The sequence below is a fragment of the Columba livia genome, chromosome 18 (assembly GCF_036013475.1).
Source record: "Columba livia isolate bColLiv1 breed racing homer chromosome 18, bColLiv1.pat.W.v2, whole genome shotgun sequence".
Lineage (NCBI taxonomy): Eukaryota > Metazoa > Chordata > Aves > Columbiformes > Columbidae > Columba > Columba livia.
In genome coordinates, this window is record NC_088619.1 from 9,418,746 (window position 1) to 9,436,846 (window position 18,101).

Consider the following 18,101-nt stretch of genomic DNA (forward strand, 5'->3'; position numbering starts at 1 on the left):
GGAGAAAATGAAGAAACAAGATGACAAGCCAAGACAACCAAAGTCTCTTCTAGCTGAGAGCAAGGAGGAAGAAGATAATGTAAGCATTTCAGGATTGCAACTTAAAAGTCTTAAGAACAGAGAAAATGGTGATGATGAAGTAGGCAAGGAAAATAAAATAGAAAATGGCAAAGTTCAAGATATGTCAGAAGATGCATATGGCAATTCTGACAGCAATGGGGAGAAGAGCACTGAAGAGAACATTGACAAAGAAAATGCAACAAAACGACCGCTGCCTGGTGCTGGGAAAGCAAAACTCCACGTTTGCCTTAGCAAAGTACTTCAAGGAACTGAGCAGGGAGAGAAGGGGAATGACAAAGGTGGCAGCACACAGGAGGACAGTCCTCTGCTCTCTGAGCAGCAGATGACTCTGGAAGAGAAACCTGGGAGGACTGAGATTGCAGAACAAGGTGAAGTGGTGGGACATATACCAAGGGACAGTTCATCAGACTGCAGCAACCAGGAGTTAGCAGCGATGATGCTTACAAAGAAATGCTCTTCTCAATCCCAAATGCTTCTCAATCTGAAAAACAAACATAAAAATGCTGAGACCAAACTATTAACAAGCTGTAAAACAAGCCTTGTCCAGATGGCTTTGGAAACCAACTCTGACCTGAAAAATGTTGAAAGCATCTGTTCAAAACCCACGACTCTAGAAACCCTTAGTAAGCAGAAAGAGCTCAACATAGCTCAAAGTTTTGGAGAGAAAAGATTAAATCTTTCAAATATTTCAAGCTGCTCCACTATTACAAAAAAATCATCTGATAAGCAGTTTCTTGGCAAGAAGAATGTTGGAAAAGTTATTGGAACGATTAAACGGAGTTCAGGCCAGACTTTAGAGGCAAAAAATGAGAAAGCAGAAGAAGCGGTTGTAGAGGCACCTTCTGAAAAAGAAAATGTGCATGATGGGAAAGGATCCAAGTACTCGCACACGCATTCTGCTTTTAGAAAAATCACCAGCTGGCTTGGTCAAAAACCTGCCAAGAAAGCAAGTCTGAAAGCTCGTCTTCTGAGAGTGGCACGTGCGATTGGTATCTCAAGATGGCTCTTGAAAAAATTTGGGAGGAGGAAGAAGAGCAGCAAACCTTTTGGATTCAGAAGCAGAGTGGCAATCCGGATTGTAAGCACTGCTGGCTGGGTTGGTCGGGCTGGCAAAGCCTTCCCTGGCGCAGCCGGACAGCTGGGGAGGGTGCAGTTGAGTGACAAAGAATCTTCTCCTCCACTAATGGAGGGGAAAGGTGGTCCTAAAATGGCAGAGGAAGTGGGACATGTTGATTTGCCTGCTCGTGATTCCCCTCTTCATGGAACCAGTTCCTTTCCATGCTTCCTTAGCTTGGATGAGGAGAACAACACTGCTACTGATGCCAAGTTTGCTATAGTATTCCCCAGAGTCCACAGCATGGTTAAGACAAAGAGTTCCTTATCCAAGGGCTCGGGAAATGGTTATTCCCTAGAGAAACTGACATCTCTATCAGACAGAAAATCTGTGATGCCTGTGCAACAGGGCTGCAGATTGAAATGTGACCTTCCTAGACCTTTGGTGGATCAAAGCCCTCAGAGAAACAGTGAACAGGGCTTCCTTCCACATCGAGAAGAGGATCCAAAATGTGCAGCAGATTATTCCGGTGAGCTCGATGTCAGAGAGAGTTCAGGTGTGCTCCAGACTGCAGGGTCCAAAGTCACACCTTGTGTTCACTGGTCTCGGCAGGAGGCTTGGGGATGTGACCCTGCGGCATGGCTCAACTCTGAACTGCTGCTGCCGCGACTAACCGTGGAGAACCTAAGCAAATGGGCCATCTACAAGGACCCACACCTGACCAACAGTCCTGTGATGAAGGTCTGTAAGGATCCATGGGAGGCAGAAGACACCACTGACAATGTGCCAGAGATGGAATTCAGGCAGAAACAGGTACAGGCATTATTTCTAGTATTGCAATGAAGCTGAACTTCTCCTGCTTTTTCAGTAACGTAGCTATGCATTTCAGGTGTACATGTGTGAAGACCACCGTGTAGAAGCTGAGGACATTGAAGACCTAACCAAACTGGAGTATGTGTTGTCAATGGCATTATGCAGCTAATTCAGGGTCAAAGGGGCTTGCTTGTTAGCCTTCAAACCTGTGATTGGCTCAACAACAGAAATCACATTATAGATCCTTGCCTACCACGTGAGAAAACAGAACTGATTTGATGCATATCGTAGCTGAGATAAGTGATGCACTGCAGTAAAGCTAAGTAGGGTGGAGAATTGCACTATCTAAGTCATGAACCTACCCTGGATCCCATGGGGAGGAGCACAGCAGCAGAGGGAACTCCTGACTGTTGTGTGTAGTGTGTCCCCAAGCTCTGCTGCACAGAGTGCACATTGAATCTCTGCAATCACGCACCAGAGAGCAGCTCATCCTAGTTAGCAGACTTCCTTACAGGGGCACCCAGGGGACTGTAACTCTCCTGTTAAATGGTTCCCAGTCCCAAAATGGGTTCTAGAACAACAAAATATACTTTATGGCTAGGGGAACAATGTTTAGAGGCTGATGTGACTTTTGTGGTGTTGCAGAGGGACAGAACTGGGAATTTGACGTGCCATTCTTGTTGCATAAAGTATGTGCTAAGTCAGGAGGGCTTGCAGGATGAGAGGCACATTTCTATGTTTGTTTGCCTACTGACACTGGCATCTGTGGCTTTGATGACTCCCCTTGCCTTCAGCTTTGGCAAACTCAGGCCCTACACCTTTAACAGCTCTTAAATCATGTTTCACTGATGTTACTGAAAGAGGAGCACCTAATGGTGCTTCTCACATGTGTCTTGCACCCTCCACCCTTGCCATCCTGCTGAGAGAAGCAGCTGTAAAGGCTGCGTGCAAAAAGGTGTGATCACATGGAGATGGACAGGCTGGATACTCTGAGATTTACCAGTTCTCCCCTGTCTTATATATTTAATCCTGGACATGTTGGAGCCATGTGAAGGCAGCGAATAGTTTCAGATGAGTCCCCTACAAAATCCCTGGGAGGGCAGAAAGGTCACTATTAACATATGCAAGTGAAGCTTATGGCTGATGAGTCCTTTCCTCTGTTTGCAGGGAGGTCTGTGAGAGCACAGTTCTGCTGTGTCTGAAGAAGAGGTTCCATCGCAATCTTATTTATGTATGGGTAGTGGGTTTTGTTGTTGGTTTGTTTGTGTTTGTATTTTGTTTTCTTCAGTGCTTATTCATTCTGAACAATGAGCTTTAAAAGTAAATAATTTCTGTAATTCCATCAAGCTTTAATAATGTACCAAGTAGCTCAGGAACTCACTCATTGCTGGGAACAGTGATAAGAGGAATACTCACACTGCTTTTGCTCAGAAAATGGGTAGCATGAAATATTTGTAGCAAAATCTGAAAGTCCCAGGGTTGCTCTTTAATTTTGGTATTTGTTACCAACCCATGAGTAGATTTGGGTTCGGTTTTAGCCTCAGCTGCTCCTAGAGGAACAACCCTGTCTTAGCAAAGCAGTTCTGAGTAAAAATTGTGGGTCTCGAGAAGAAACTTCAGAGTTTCTGCAAACATTTCACAGTGTTGCAGTCGAGAGCTAGTTCTGGGTGGCTAATTGTTCTTTTTCATTTACTGGCTTGGCTGTTCAAACTGGTGCCTGTAATTTCATATGAAGCTTGGAGAATAGACAGTGACTAGTGAAGACGACCATAGACCAGTGAGTGCCCACTTACCCCAAAATATTAGTGACAGAGCTTTGACAGTGAAAAATTGTGGTATGCCCTCAATAAGCTGGCAGTGTAGTCAGAATAAAAAGTATTCCTTTAAAGGTATTTTTAATCTTTGTATTAATATATGTGTTCACAGAATCAGTCTCATTCCTCATTCAGAAAATTTTAAGAAGCCACCAGAATTTTTTCCCTTTTCTTACTTTTGTCCTAGACTTACATTGGGCAAATTTTGCTTTCTGTGAATCCTTTCAAAGACCTCAGTATCTACTCTGAAGATGTGGCTTCCCAGTACCACCAAGGGACTCTCTCAAAAAATGCCCCGTATGTTTCTCTTTCTCAAATAACCCCCCAAACACTGTTCTGTTTGTGCTCCAGAAAGTATTTTGTTTTCCTCCCATTGTCTGACAGAGCAGGATGAATGCCATAGGAAGTGAACAACTTACCTGTAATGCTACAGAGCTAAAATCTTTAGGTCAAGTTTCTTGAGTATTACTTGAAGGTCCTGAGTTCAATGCCTGCTGGGACTGTTCTGGCACTATGTGCTTCCCAATGCTAAGCTGGTGTCCCTTATATTAAACCCCACGGCCCAGAGCATTGCTCAGGTTAGGGTGAAGAGGTCCTGGAGGAACCTGAACTTTGCAATAGCTTGTAATATTGGTATTAACCTGATGTCAGCAAAGAACAAAGCTCTGATTTCCCTGGTTCCTCATGTTTCTCAGATCAAGATAGTGGCCCTTCTCTTATGGAGATCACTGATGAGTAAACTTGTGGTGCTGTATTTGTGAGGTAGAAATGTGGGGTCAGTTAACTGGGGTTTTCTTTCTGTACATCTAGACACATCTTTGCCATCGCAGAAATGGCCTACACGCTATCCCAGTCATCAGAGCGAGAGCAGTGTGTTGTCATCAGGTAGGAAATCAGGGCACTTTTTTGAAGGCATGTTAATTTCTTTATGTATGACTTTTATCTTTGCATTTCTCTGTCCACAAGATTAGCATTCTGGCTATGATGTGAAGATGGATTTTTATTTCACTCTGTGCAAATACAGTTTGAATTTAGCTTCACATCAGTTGGGAGGAGTAGAAGAGAAGGCGTTTGGCATTCCACAGTGGAATCTTATTTGGGCCTGTTTTGTCAAGTTGTCTCAGTGTTTCAAACAACATGTGATAGATCTTCATTTGTAAATCAGCACAACTCCACTGATTTACTGTAACAGGTCCTCTGATATGTCTAAATTAGGTAATTCTGTTTTGATGCCAGCTTCCTTACCTCTTGTTCCTCCAGTGGGCACAGTGGATCAGGTAAAACAGAAGCTGCCAAAGCAATCGTGCAATACCTGACCATGCTGTACCAGAGATCAGACAGCCACAGGATCAGACAGGTAAGGGGCGACTGGGATTGGCGTTGTTCTGTGGTGGTTAGGCAAGGAGGAGAAGCCCAAAACAGTACAAAGAGGCCATACTATTTATGTTATTTATTTATTCCTGGTTAGCCAGGTTGGACTTTGAATGGTTTGTGGTTTAAGGTGAAGCTCCTGTAAAGATACCAGGACAGCTGCTGTATTTTGTTCTGTATTTTAGTATCTGGGAGCCCTCATGCTGTGTAGAGTGCTGTGTGTGTTTGAACAGAGACATGATACTGGCCTTAGAGAGCTTATAGCTGTGTCTGGGAGGTAAATCTTAACAAACATAGAGCAGAAGTGAAAGATCATAGCAGTGAAGGTAAAGAGCTCACAGAGAAACTTGCCAATGGCTAGAGGTGATGACACCAAGAAAAACCTGGAAAGAGACTCTTTAGCCAAGCAAGAGTGAAAATCCCATTTTTCTTGGATTTTCAAACTAACAGTTACTTAAGTTCCTTTTGGTTTTAAAAACCTGTAATTGCTACTGAAGTGTTCTCTCCATCTTCAAGCCCTGCACTGTCCTACCCATACTGGAGAGCTTTGGGAATGCCAGAACCATTCTCAATGACAACTCAAGCCGTTTTGGAAAGCTGCTCAATGTTCACCTGCAAAAGTAAGTTAAAGGAACATCTTGGGATGTTATCCTTCCGAGCTGTCACAGGGTGCATCTTCCTAATCTGCATGGGACATATGACAGGCTTAAAGGCCTATAGATCCTTGTGTGCAGCTTAACTCCAGGCTGCTGGCTGCGTGGCCCACTATTGCTGTAGTGTTTGGACATCCTGGTTTTGGTCCTGAATCACTTTGCACAAGCTGCAATTAAATTACGAAGCAAAAATGTGGCCCCTGTCCCCACAGGCTATCAGCATGTCATATGAAATGGGTGGGTAAGGTCAGATAGGCGAGTGGTAAAGCAACAGCAATCGGATGTGGTTGAAGGGAAGGGATGTGGCGTGTTCCCTGGATTATTTTCAGGACGTGTCCTGTGAGAATCATTCAATTCCAAGCATCCTTGTACTCTGGAGGCTGTTCAGAAGCCAAACTTGAATCTGTATGTTTCATAGCTGCTTCCTCTGTAACAGTCTGATACAGAACACCAGTTCTGGAAGGCTTCAAAGTTCAGACCAAGTTGGTCAGGTCATACACATGTTTCTCAGCAACATCTCCCTTTACTAAAACCTCTGAGAAATGGATCTGCAGAAAACCCGTCACTAGTTTCTGACAGGATCTGTTGTTGTCTTATGCTCAGTGGCGTCGTGGTGGGAACATCCATTTCCCAGTACCTGCTGGAGAAGTCTCGCGTGGTATTTCAGGTGAGGACCAATGAGCCCCTGCCTCCTAGAGGTGTCCCTCTCTCTTTTATTCATATTTAATCTTCAAATTACTGTTAAATAACAGGGATAGGAATGAGTATTAGAACTACATCCCATTTCTTCTCTTAGCAAGATGTATGTCCCCTCTGTGTGGCACAAAACCTCTTATTTTATTTGAATAAGACAGGAAGTCACTGTGTCTCAAACATGTTGAATTAAGCCACTTATCAGGGATTACTGGAAGTTAAATCTTTCCTCAACTAATTTTTCTTGATGTCTGGAGTGTGGAAAAGGTCAGATACTGGAGCGGTGTGGAAGGGACTGCTCTCACATGGAATGCTCTTGAAGTGCTAGCGAGAAACCCATTCCAAACGAAATAGTTTTCGAGTGGCTTCTAGCCTCACCTTGCTGACCTCAGAGTTCCATTGTCCCTGCTCACTGAGTGTATTCTATAGGGTTTTGGAACTGGATATGGGTCAACTCTATGAACTGTGTCCCCTGTCAGGCCCACGGTGAGAGGAACTACCACGTGTTTTATGAGCTACTGGCTGGGCTCCCTGCAGAGCAGAAAGAGAAGATGTACTTGCAAGAAGCAGAGTCTTACTTCTACCTGAATCAGGTGAGTGAGGCGAGGATGCTCTGCAGCAGCTGATAGAGTGAAATGGCCAAGATGTCGCTTCTGCTTGGTTACTGAGGCACCTGATAACTTTGCCTCCCTCACAGGACTATGCTAAAATCTGCTTTGCTCCTTCTCACACCTGACCTAAGAAGGAATACCTTTGTCTCTTATATGATTTTTTTTCTTGCCTTGAGGCCCCTTCTGCTCCCAAAGAAAGGTTTTTAGAAAGAGTCATTGTGTAGGTTCATGGCTCCACCCTGTGGTGAAGGAAGTATTTTCTTGTTGCTTTTCCTTGCATTTGCCATTTATTGTGGGACTGAAAAGAGCAAGGGGTATTTCTTTCTACCTCTGGCAAAACACTTGCTTCATTGACTGATCCAGTGGGTGGAAATTTTAAACCACTGAAATGTACTGCTGATTACAATCTATTTAAATTGGTAAATTGTTTGCCAGGCTTATGCAAGCCATCACCTTGGAGCACAGTTTCTTTTGTTTAAGAATGTTTTCCATACTCAGGCTGTTCACAGCAATAACAAGATATCTTTCCTTTTTCAACTGTGTGGATCAGCTTTCCCAGGTGAGCAAACTCTTTACAGCAGCTGTGCTCATGTGAGGAATCCTTGATGAATGATTACGATCACCTTTCCTTCGGGCAAGGAATGGACAAGTACCATTAAACACTCAAGGATGGAGGGCAATTAAGGGCTCATGCCTTAATGGAGTGATGCTCCTAGTTGGCAAAGGGTCTGCATTGTACACTCTTCAAGGAGATAGTTAGCAGGACTGTCTCAGCCTGCTGCAGAGCAGAAAAGGCAAAAAGATCAGATCATGTGTAAAGAATTTGGCAGAGACTGACAAAAATACTCTCAAAAATTCCAGAGAGAAGGGAGACTGGTCTGTCATGAATGCTGAGCTCCCACTAGTCGTGTCTTTGGTCTTTATTTCAGATTTCTCCAGTCCTTAAAACAACTACTTCTCTTTGCTGCTGGTAGCTCAGCTCCAACCTGGACCTAAAACAGCTGACCATTATTATCTGTCCCTATTGTCCCAGGGCAGAGCGTGTGACATCCTGGGGAAGGAGGACAGGCAGGACTTTCTGGACTTGGTGCAAGCTCTGGAGGGAATCAGCCTCTCGGACGACCAGCTGACCTCCACCTGGGCTGTCCTGGCTGCCGTTCTGCAGCTGGGGAACATCTGCTTTACCTCCTCCGAGGTACACTGACCCCTGGCCGCCTGGGAATGGGCTGCTTGTGCTGAACGTTGCTGTCACCCCATGTGATGGGACCAGGGACATTAGTCTTGACCAGCGATATCCTTTGAAGACTATTCTGTTCTTTTGATATTAGGCTCTAGACTGACCTAGGCAGGGACAGAAGATGGGGGGCAACCAAAGGTCCTTAGAGCTTGGGTGGCTCTTTGAGGAGTCAAAATGAACCTAGATGCTGGTGTTTTGCTCAGGCTGTGACCAGTTCTGTGCAGCTGGGGTGCTGTCAAGAATATTAATACTACTGGAACCTCGTATCTCATCCACAGTTGAATCTATTGTTCTACATTATTTAGAAGGAGTCCTATGAACCTGCGGCTGTCGCCAGTGACACTGAGATTCAGATTGTGGCCAATCTGTTGCGTGTCTCAGCAGATCTCCTGCGAAGTGTTATCACCCACCGTGTCACTGTGAGTACCTTTTTGGCAATTTCTCATTCATCCTGAAGCACAGAATGCCCCAGCACAGTGTTCTGTCAGCAGAAGGACCACCGCCTCAGAAGGCCCAAAATCTGGGGGGTAACAGCAGGAGTAAAATGGTGGCTGTGCTGGATCAGTAATAGAAATGGGCTGGACCTCTCTAGGCACCCCTGTAAAAATGGCAGAACTCACATCTAGGAGGGCTCTTTTCTGACATGAGGTGGCTTCAGGCTTAACACTTTGGCCAGTTGACTCCCACCCTAAAATGTGGCAGCACAATTCTCTTTTACTTTTTGCTTTGATAGCTGAGTAAATTATCAGGCCAAATAGAAAAAAAAAAATCCATTTATTAACTGGGCTGACTTCCTTGTAGATTTAAAGAAAAAAAAATGTATTTGTGAGATAACAACAGTAAATTCTGGCTCTTTATGTATCCAGGTGACATCTTATGACCACATCTTCACCCCTCTGTCTGTAGAAGGAGCCATCAATGCCAGGTGATTCTGCTGGTGTTTGGGTTGGTGAGATGCACCCAAGGGTGCTGTCTTTGCAGTAGCTGGTTTTACTCCTCTCTCCTACTCAGGGACTCCATTGCCAAGACCCTGTATTACCTGCTCTTTGAGTGGCTGCTGCTGAGAATCAATGAGTGGTTGGCTCCCTGGGAATCAGACTGTGTCGTCGGCATTGTGGACATACATGGTTTTGAGGTAGCGTTTCCTATTTTCTGATACTGTCTGGACTGCAGGTGCACATGCTGATTCTCCTCAGTCACTGCCAGAAATAGGAAATAGGAGGGTATCTGATGGGTGTTTCTTGTGCTTCAGCACATCCTGCTTCTCTGTTATCCCCAGCCTGAACAGGGATGAGTCCAGAATCCATTGAAGTTTCTGAAGAGATTCTCCCTGATCCACTGGGCTTTGTATCAGTCCAGGGATAGTAGAAGCTCATATAATTTTGTAAGCAAAGGCTCTGCAAGGTGTTACTTTCCGAAACTGAGGTTAGGGTAGCATCTAGAGTCCTGGGTCAGGAATTGTTACCCTTGTGGTGGGTGTACACCCATGTCTCTGCCCCCACTGCACTCCTGGGGTCTTCCCAGACTTACAGTAAGTAAAAACCAGGTAGAGAAAGGGCTTAGTGTGATATGTGCCTGTGAGTTTTATGCTTGGTATTCCTATTAAAATCTGTGTGTTCTGATGAATGCTTAAAACAATGGAGCATATACGGGTGGGGATGTGCTTTCAATAATAAATCTCTTCTTTGTGCTCTGTCACAGCTTGTCTTGCCTCTTACTGTTCTGCCCAGCCAATAAACCAGGCATAAGACGATTTGAATTTCTTAGATTCATTCACACATACTGATCACAACAACCTGCCCGAACCAGCAGCTCAGATCAGCACCATCTGGTGCTGTGCATTATCCACAAGAAGACACAGCCTCCAGGGAGGGCTGTGAACTGGAGTTGATGATGCCTTTTTGTATTTGCAGGATCTGGGGGTGAACAGCTTAGAGCAGCTCTGCATCAACTTTGCCAATGAGCATCTCCAGCATTTTTTCAACCAGACTGTCATTGCCCAGGAAGAGGTAAATGGAGCTCATGCCAGCAGGGGAAAGGCAGCACATACAGAAGAAGCTGAGGAAGCCTCAGCTGGAGAGCATCTTTTAGTGGGGAAGCAAGAAACTGAATAGACCTGGGCCTCTTAAACAGTACCTGTGAAATCCTGGGCCAAAGACCTGACTATTTAACATCTTCTACTAATTCTGTAGTAAATTAAGGGAAGGGGCTCCCTTTTACATATTATATAGGTGAGTTCCTCAGCATCAAGGACCCCAAGCCTCAGCTGGGATTTTTAGAGCCTGTTTGGTAGGTTCATTGTAACAGTTTATGCACCACTCAAGTCTGGGGGATAAAAGTGTATTTATCATTTCACAGTTTACTTATCAATCTGCTTAGCAGCCTTCCTCTCTTAAATCAGGAAAATCATTAGTGACTTTAGAGGAAGTTTCATAAGACAAAACCAGGTAATTCTGGGCAAGTTCCTAACAGCAGTAAAGCACTAGTTTCCGAATAAACCAAATTCCTCTGTTAACTCACTCCATTGTTCTTGTTTGCATGGCTGTATTTGACTGATTGGTCTTTAACATGCAGGAGGAATATAGCCAGGAGCAGTTAGCTTGGATTCCTGTTTCCAAGATGTACAGTGAGTCATGCCTAGATTTCATTGCTGCAAAACCCCATGGCATCTTGCGTATCCTGGATGACCAGACTTCACTGACTCAGGTGAGAAGCTCTTATCCTCCTATGAAATCTCTTTCACAGGTTGTTTATGGTGAGGCAGTTAAACAGATTGAACATAGACTGTGTTTGCACAAGTATTAGATGGTTTTACCTTCAGTTTAACAGCAGCTTTTCAGCCTACTGGATATGCTGCAGCAGCAGGAAAGATGTTTATCATCTCCTTTACAGGCCACTGACCACACTTTCCTCCAGAAGTGTCATTACCATCATGGAAACAGCCCTTGGTATGCCAAGCCCAAGCTGCCTTTGCCAGTCTTCACCGTGAAGCACTATGCAGGCCCTGTTACCTATCAGGTGAGCTGGCGGGGGGCTCTGAGCAGCTGGAGCAAGAGGGCAGCTTGGAAGCAAGCCGAGGATGTCCTGATGGACCAGCTCTGAGTGCTGTGATCAAAGCCCTGTCTTTGTAACTGCACATCACTCTAGAGCATCAGTTCATCAGAAATGAGGAGATTCTTATTAAGAGAGGTAACTAAGCTGCCTCTGGGCAGAAGTAAAATAGGTAATGGCCTCAGCCACACAATAGCCTACATTGCTTGCCTCAGAGCCCTGGAAACCCGGGAAAGCTGTTGCTGCTGAAATAAGTGAGGAGTCAAAGCCTGCTGGGCGATGTGAAGGGGGAAAGGAGCAATCCCTCCTAAAAGCAGAAGTCATTGTCCCGCTCACTCTCTAGGGCTTTCCTCCTGTTCCACCTCTCCAGCTGTTTGCCCCAAATCGGGGTGTGTGTAAGAGGGGTGTTTTCCTATCTAGTTGGTGGTCTGAACAGTGCATTAAATCAGACTTTGCCTCTGCAGGTCCACAAGTTTCTTACTAAAAACCGTGACCAGCTGTGTCCAGAGGTGCTGGATATCTTCTCTCAGAGCCGCCTCAAGGTACTATAGTGGTTCAAGACAAAGACCACTATTGTAGATATGAAACAAGCTACTCATTGATTTCATATGGAAGCAGAAAGTTGTTCATCAGGTGTCAAGAGAACCTGGAGGAATCATGAGGACTTTTGTTCTACTGAAGGACACTTGAGAATTGAGCAAGTCTTTTGCCTGCATTTTATATGTAAAACACACAGACTGTCTGAGGATGAAGCTGAGTTCCTGGCACTGCTAGGGGAGAGGGAGAATGGTCCCTCAAGTTTCAGATAGAATACATTTTTCTTTCTATGTAGTTGAGTGAGATTTGGACATTTCTTTGTTTTTGCAGATGGTGTCTCACATTTTCCAGAAGGCTAAAGCTGCCTATGGTCAGCAAAGGGAGCTGAGGGCCAGAGGCAAAGGTGTCAAGTCTCAAACCTCCACACTGGTGTCCAAATTCCAGCAGTCATTGCAGGACCTTACCACCAAGCTGAGAAGGTGAGAGATGCTGTTCTGGTGCCACCCCTGCAGTGGGCTGATTGCTGCACCCAGAATTGTGTGAGGACTTCCCAGGTCAGCACAGAGGAGGATGATCAAAGTTTCTTTCTTCTGTTTTGCAGGAGCCATGCCTTCTTCATTCGCTGCATCACCCCTAATGCCAAAAAGGTAGGGCAGCACCAGTCCCTTAGTTCCTTGTAGTCCAGTCTTTTCCAGCAGCTCTCCTTTTGCAGCTAGGGTTTGGACCTCTTTGATAGCTTGAAACTTTTCTTTCTCTGTCTCTCACCCTTCCCCATGGCCATGTGAGCTGTCCACATGCTGGAGGATAAGAAGCCAGTGTCAGCTGGACACCAAAGGATGGGTTGGGTTTTGTGTTCCATCACCCATAGACCATGGGAAGGTCTAGCCCAAGGATGGAACAATAGAAGGACACTCTTTCTAAACTCTCTGCCCTCTGTCTCCTTTCTTTTTTCTTTATTTATTGTTTTACATTTTTCTTCTGCCTTATATTCATAGCTGTCAAATATCTTTGATGTGGATTATGTCACTTGTCAGCTGCGGCATTCTGGGATACTGGAGGCCATCCACATTAGAAAGGAGGGATACCCAGTCCGCCTTCCATTCCAGAACTTCCTAGCCAGGTACAGCAGTGTACAAGCTTGGGTTTCCCTAGCCATTTACAGCCTGGATGAACTTGTCAGCACATTGCGATTTGTTCTCTGAGCACTCCAGTTACAGCCCTGGCTTCTGTCATATCAACATCTTGTCTTCCAGGTATGGCCTCCTGGTTGGGCGAGGGCACAACTGCTTGGAGGAAAGAGAAGGCTGCGCAGCAGTGCTGTCTCGTGTGGTCGGGAACCCCTCAGATCTCTATCAGATTGGAGTAACAAAGGTGATGACTATGGAGAATCCCATCTTGATCGCACAGGCACAGCCATCTATTCACTGGCTGTTGATGGACAGAGAACAGCTCAGCTCTCTGCCCAAAAAGGGAGAACATTGTGTGGCTCCACCTCCCTTTTGCTTTGCGTCTTGTCTCAAGTATGAAGGAGAGATTTTTAGCATTTCGGTTAAAGAAACAAGAGACTCTGGCTCCAGGCTGTTGTAGTAGCATGGCCAACTCTACCCAGTGTTTCCTGATGGACATCCGGGTTTCTACCTGGTTTTCTGTCCTCCACAAATACAACCGTTTGTCACCTGCACCTGCACCTCCTGCCCTCCCCAAATAAGGAGCCTTGAAGGCTACAAAGAGATAAACCAGCAGCTTTTATTATTGATCACTCTTAGAGAATCTGGCTGCTTTCCTTGTGGGTCAGCAGCTGTTCTCTTTGCCCAGGTCTTTCTGAAGGAGAAGGCCAGGCAGCTTCTGGAGAGACGATGGAACCAGAGGCAGAGTTGGGCCATTGTAACTCTGCAAAGGAACTTCCGATGCCTCCTTCGCCGCAGACGCCTCCGTGTCCTCCAGGAGAAAGTCATAATCATTCAGTCTCACTTCCGAGGTTACCAGGCAAGGTCAGGAGTCAAAGATCAGGCAAGATACAGCCTTTTGTCCTCGTCCTGGACAGCAAGGTGGGGAAATGCCTGTCCAGGCCTCTCCTTGTGTGGGCTCCTGGACTGTTCTGCAGGGAGGTGTCCTGTTATTGGAATGGTGGAGAAGGGACTGACTTCCCAGTCTGGTTCCCATCCTGAGCAGATGTTCTAGGGGAAATACAGCTGCTGCCAAAACTATTACTATAACTCGCCTGTTCTAAAGCTGATATTGTGATAGCTAGAGTAAAGGATGTAGGGAAAACATCTAAGAGAGGACCAGGCTTAAGACATAAGACCAAATCCAGACTGGCTTATTGTAATAATGTCCTGTATGGCCCATACTCTTGAATAGAATCCACAGCCTGCCTAAATTTTGTTGAAGTTTCCCTCTTTAGCAGTTCTCCTCTTTTCACATCCCTCTAGGAAGCGTTACAGGAGGCTGAAGAAGACTTTGGTGCAATTTAACACCATGATTTTGATCTCTAGATCTTTGATTCAAAGGCGAAAGCACTGCCAGGTAACACTCTTCTCAGGACAAGGTGAACTGCAGGAGCTATTTCTACCCTAGGCAGAACGAGCTGGTGACTGGGTGAGGCCAGGGCAGGGATGGCTTTAGCAAGTTTATTGGAAATGATCCTATGAGGTGTCTTTCACTTTCTGGCTGATATAAATGTAGTCAAAAGAAGGAAACAGAGACTGGAGCCTTCTCTCCCTAGACAAAGTTCAGAATTGGCAAAGGTAGTACGAATGCAGCCGATTCGTATGTCTGTATGTGTGAGCTTCTCTAAGTTGCCCCACACAAGACATGAGCTTATTCCATCTGTAGTCTCCAGAGCCACTGTTGTGCTCAAGCTGTAAAGAATCATTCATCTTGCTCTTTTAGTTGTCCAGTTCAATGTACGGTGTTTTGTCAGATGGTGACGGAAATGCACGATTTTTTCAGTCCATGGTGATCTTTCCCTGAGTCCTTTCAGCTGCCTCAGGCTGCTGAAGTCTTGGCCTTTTGGGAATCAACTTGGCCCATAATTGGGCTGAGAATGGGCTGGCAGTGGTTTGAGAAGATGGAAAATTGTGTGAAGGAGAAAGCTGTGATTCTGTCAAATGGGTTGGATGTATTTTGCACAAGGAATTAAAAAGACAACTGAAATGAGCAAATCAGACCACTCGTCCTTAGGGTAGCAAGTAACATTCCTATCATAGTCAGCTTCACAAGGGAGGGACCAGGACAGCTGCTGGCATGACCAGCAAAGAATAGGGTGGAGGGTTAAGGTTAGTGTTGTAGTTGGAAGGCTGCAGAGGTTCCTTCTGCCATGCCTTGCCATGCCCAGAGCAGTGTGTGTTTCTGTTCCTTTTCCTGCCCCTTCCTACTTGGACAGCATCCAGCTTTTCTTTCTCCCAGGTAACCACAACAGCACAGCTCTTTTGAATCTGTTTCTGTTCCTCTGGTGTTTGCTTGCTGAGGTCTCTGTACGTGCAGTAGCAACAATAAAGGTTGCAAAGTTCACCTGCTGCAAAGTTCCTCCTCCCACCCCACAGCCCTGCCCTTTGGACTTTAGCATGCCTACTGTCTTTCTCAGCCCAACCCTCATAACCTCCCATCTAGTCACACCATTCTCCAATATAGACAAGCAGGAGAGAGAGAGAGAGAGAGGGGGAGGCAGAGATCCTCCTTTTCCATCTTGTGGTGGGAGTCAGGTGAGTTGTTGAGGCTGGGGGACGATAGAATGGATGGGAAAGGGCAGAGCTGCAAGGGAGTTTCGCTTTTGGTTTCGCTGCAACTCCCTCTAAAGGGGTCCCTCTCCATGGACCAGTTTGTCCATACGTGTTCAGGCTGTGTTACTGTATTCTTTGATGCTGGAGAAGGCAGGTGAATATTTCTGACAGCTGTTGTGTGGTTTTGTCCTGAGACACATCCAGTGCCAGGCAAGGGAGGAAAGGTGTGGCAGGGATGCTGGGCAGGTGGTGAAGGCTCTTGCTGTTGAATTGTGTTGTGCGGGGCAGGTGGTGTTTCAGCAAAGCTCTAAGGGCTTTGCCTGGGCATCCCCTTCTCAATACATTGTGTTGAGTTCCAAGAAGGCTCTGCAGCTGTTCCGTCATTTTGTCTGCTGGAGCAGGACACCAGCTCCTGCCCATCTGCAGAGTCTGCCCCCAGAAGCAGCTGGAAGTGGCGTCATATACATCTGTTCTCACCCCGCTTTCATCTCTTAACAGAAGGAATTAGAGGAAAGGAAACAAAGAAGAAGTTCTCTGGCCAGTGGTGGCACAGAGAACAGTCCCAGCCAAGGAATGGTAAGTTGTCAAATGGTGTGGGTGAGTCTGAGATAAAACAAGCACTGCTGAGAGTTTGTGGGGGGAGATGCCAGTTTGCTGATGAGTAGAGGTTTTCCTATTCAGATTTTAACAAAAAAAAAAAACAAAAACTCAGGCTTTGTGCCTTTGCCTTGGTTCCATAGCGTCTTAATCTAAGCAGCCCTGTCTGAAATCCCATGACCTGATGTTATATGAAGACATTGATGCTGATATAGTGTGTTTCATTGGCACGTTAACTTCCTACCTTGCACAAATGCATCATGCAAGGTGAAAAACAGTGACAAATCGAGGCTCATTGGCCAGATTCTCATCTGAATTACCCAGGTACAGATCTGACCCTCCTTAGGAAGCTCCAAAATAGTGGTGTGTGTCAAAGATCTGAATCAGGTCTCTATTTATGCTGTAGGACTCTTGGATACTGAAAAATAAAAATGGCAGAAAGAAGGAGCAGGAGGAAATGGCCCTTACCCTTCAAATGAAATCTCTTCTGTGCAATATGCTGAACTTGTTAGTAATGGAAGATGAGTCAGAAAAAGTCAACTTCCCTGTCACTTCCCCAGTGACAGCTGATTTTTTTAGGAATTACTCACCCTTCTATCCTTTGCTGACCTGTGCCATATACCTGTGTTCATATGATACTTGCCTATTTGTAATGCTTCTGAACATTGCATAGGCAGAAATCACTGGTTTTGCTCAGATGCTCAGTCCTCCTTCTGTCTGGCTTTTCAAAGGCAGCTTTAGCCAGTCTCAGCGGAAGAGCTGAGGGTTTATGTGTTGTCTCAGTGCTGGTACCCGAGCTGGTACTGACGTGCTCGCTCTCTCCACAGGATGTGGGGCTGCTGGAGATCCCTGCAGAGCTCGCTGCCCTCCTGCACTTCGCTGAAGGTGAGAAATCCTCCTCCTTCCCTCCCTTTCCTGCACTTACTTGACTGTTTATTTCCTTGTTTTCTGGCAGCTGAAGTAGGTGGTTGTTCTAACTGCTGCCTGTCACTTCAGTTGTATTTGATTTATTATTATTGCAGTGTAAATATGACAAAGGCAAATGGTGTCATGTATATTGTTTCCCAGCACGACAGGGTGGAAATGAGACTTGGGGCAGTGGGCAGAACACCAGATTAAAATTCAGTCTCTTTGTTACCTTTTCAGCTCTTCTTTTGAACTGTGCTATGTGGCAGCAAACTGTGTAACGAACCTGGGTCTCTTGCAGAGCTGGGTATCTGGAGTATGAGAATTTAAAGCCATCTTTTTCTACTCAAAAATCTTTAAGGAAATTGAAGGTGAAGAAGTCAAAACTATGATTTTGGTACTTCAAATAAATATTTGGATTTTAATTAATAACTACTTCTTCAAAAGTAATTATTTTAAAATAGAAGCAGGTAAAACCAATGGAACAACTTAAGGACGTAACAATATAACAATTAAAGGAAAATGTTTTGCTTAGGATGGAAAGTTTTTTGGTTTGTTTTCAAATCGCTAAAATACCACTATCTGAAATAATTTCCCAAGTTTTTGACCTGATCTTGAGCATTAAGTTATTTGCAGTTTTCTTTCCTCTGTAACTCTTTGTACAATGTACAAATTTAAGTTGCAAATAGGCAGGATTTGCCTGTTCGTGTTGGTATAGCATCTAACAAACTGACAGCTCTATCTTTGGCCTTCCGCATAGTACAGTAAAAGTTACAATTAGGCAGAAGAGTTGTGAATTGGAGCAGTCTGTGCTGAATTCCCAAATACCTCATACTTCCTGGCATTCCCCTCTATGGACCATCACCTGGTGTAGTGAGCAATGTCACCCAGGGGAGCTCAGGGGACAAACCACACTGAAAGTGCTGAAAATGAAAGGTGGTGGGATGCAGAGAGAAGGAGG

General features: G+C 45.3%; 3 protein-coding genes across 4 annotated transcripts in view; all 3 read left to right on the forward strand.

Annotated features, from left to right (window-relative positions):
* Window positions 1-6,849: 6,849 nt before the first annotated feature.
* LOC135575665 (unconventional myosin-XVB-like) lies at window positions 6,850-9,384 on the forward strand. Its single transcript, XM_065034109.1, has 4 exons — window positions 6,850-7,072; window positions 8,124-8,285; window positions 8,633-8,746; window positions 9,194-9,384. The coding sequence occupies exons 1-4, from the start codon at window positions 6,938-6,940 to the stop codon at window positions 9,254-9,256; spliced, it is 474 nt and encodes a 157-aa protein (XP_064890181.1). The 5' UTR covers window positions 6,850-6,937; the 3' UTR covers window positions 9,257-9,384.
* A 526-nt stretch (window positions 9,385-9,910) lies between these two features.
* LOC135575807 (unconventional myosin-XVB-like) lies at window positions 9,911-11,929 on the forward strand. Its single transcript, XM_065035182.1, has 4 exons — window positions 9,911-10,336; window positions 10,902-11,033; window positions 11,220-11,345; window positions 11,843-11,929. Exons 2-4 carry the CDS (start codon window positions 10,947-10,949, stop codon window positions 11,927-11,929), a joined length of 300 nt encoding a protein of 99 aa, XP_064891254.1. The 5' UTR covers window positions 9,911-10,336; window positions 10,902-10,946.
* A 295-nt stretch (window positions 11,930-12,224) lies between these two features.
* LOC102087448 (unconventional myosin-XVB) overlaps window positions 12,225-18,101 on the forward strand; it is a 29,093-nt gene continuing 23,216 nt past the window's right edge. Inside the window, exons 1-8 of one of the 2 annotated variants that reach the window (XM_065034084.1) lie at window positions 12,225-12,394; window positions 12,517-12,562; window positions 12,911-13,035; window positions 13,169-13,286; window positions 13,731-13,906; window positions 14,348-14,441; window positions 16,136-16,213; window positions 17,062-17,119. In XM_065034084.1, the coding sequence (XP_064890156.1) occupies window positions 12,246-12,394; window positions 12,517-12,562; window positions 12,911-13,035; window positions 13,169-13,286; window positions 13,731-13,906; window positions 14,348-14,441; window positions 16,136-16,213; window positions 17,062-17,119 (844 nt within the window). In that variant the 5' untranslated portion in view covers window positions 12,225-12,245. Of the gene's footprint in view, window positions 12,395-12,516; window positions 12,563-12,910; window positions 13,036-13,168; window positions 13,287-13,730; window positions 13,907-14,347; window positions 14,442-15,031; window positions 15,620-16,135; window positions 16,214-17,061; window positions 17,120-18,101 lie in introns of those variants that run through there. The other variant, XM_065034085.1, reaches the window with a different exon arrangement.

What these genes read in the sequence shown, in the direction of transcription:
- LOC135575665 (XM_065034109.1), top strand. Translation starts at nt 6,938, where the DNA reads ATGAACTGTGTCCCCTGTCAGGCCCACGGTGAGAGGAACTACCACGTG. An exon ending in CTTACTTCTACCTGAATCAG is followed by an intron (nt 7,073 to 8,123) that starts GTGAGTGAGGCG and finishes CTATTGTCCCAG; the next exon opens with GGCAGAGCGTGTGACATCCT. An exon ending in TCTGCTTTACCTCCTCCGAG is followed by an intron (nt 8,286 to 8,632) that starts GTACACTGACCC and finishes TACATTATTTAG; the next exon opens with AAGGAGTCCTATGAACCTGC.
- LOC135575807 (XM_065035182.1), top strand. Translation starts at nt 10,947, where the DNA reads ATGTACAGTGAGTCATGCCTAGATTTCATTGCTGCAAAACCCCATGGC. An exon ending in ACCAGACTTCACTGACTCAG is followed by an intron (nt 11,034 to 11,219) that starts GTGAGAAGCTCT and finishes TCTCCTTTACAG; the next exon opens with GCCACTGACCACACTTTCCT. An exon ending in CAGGCCCTGTTACCTATCAG is followed by an intron (nt 11,346 to 11,842) that starts GTGAGCTGGCGG and finishes TTGCCTCTGCAG; the next exon opens with GTCCACAAGTTTCTTACTAA.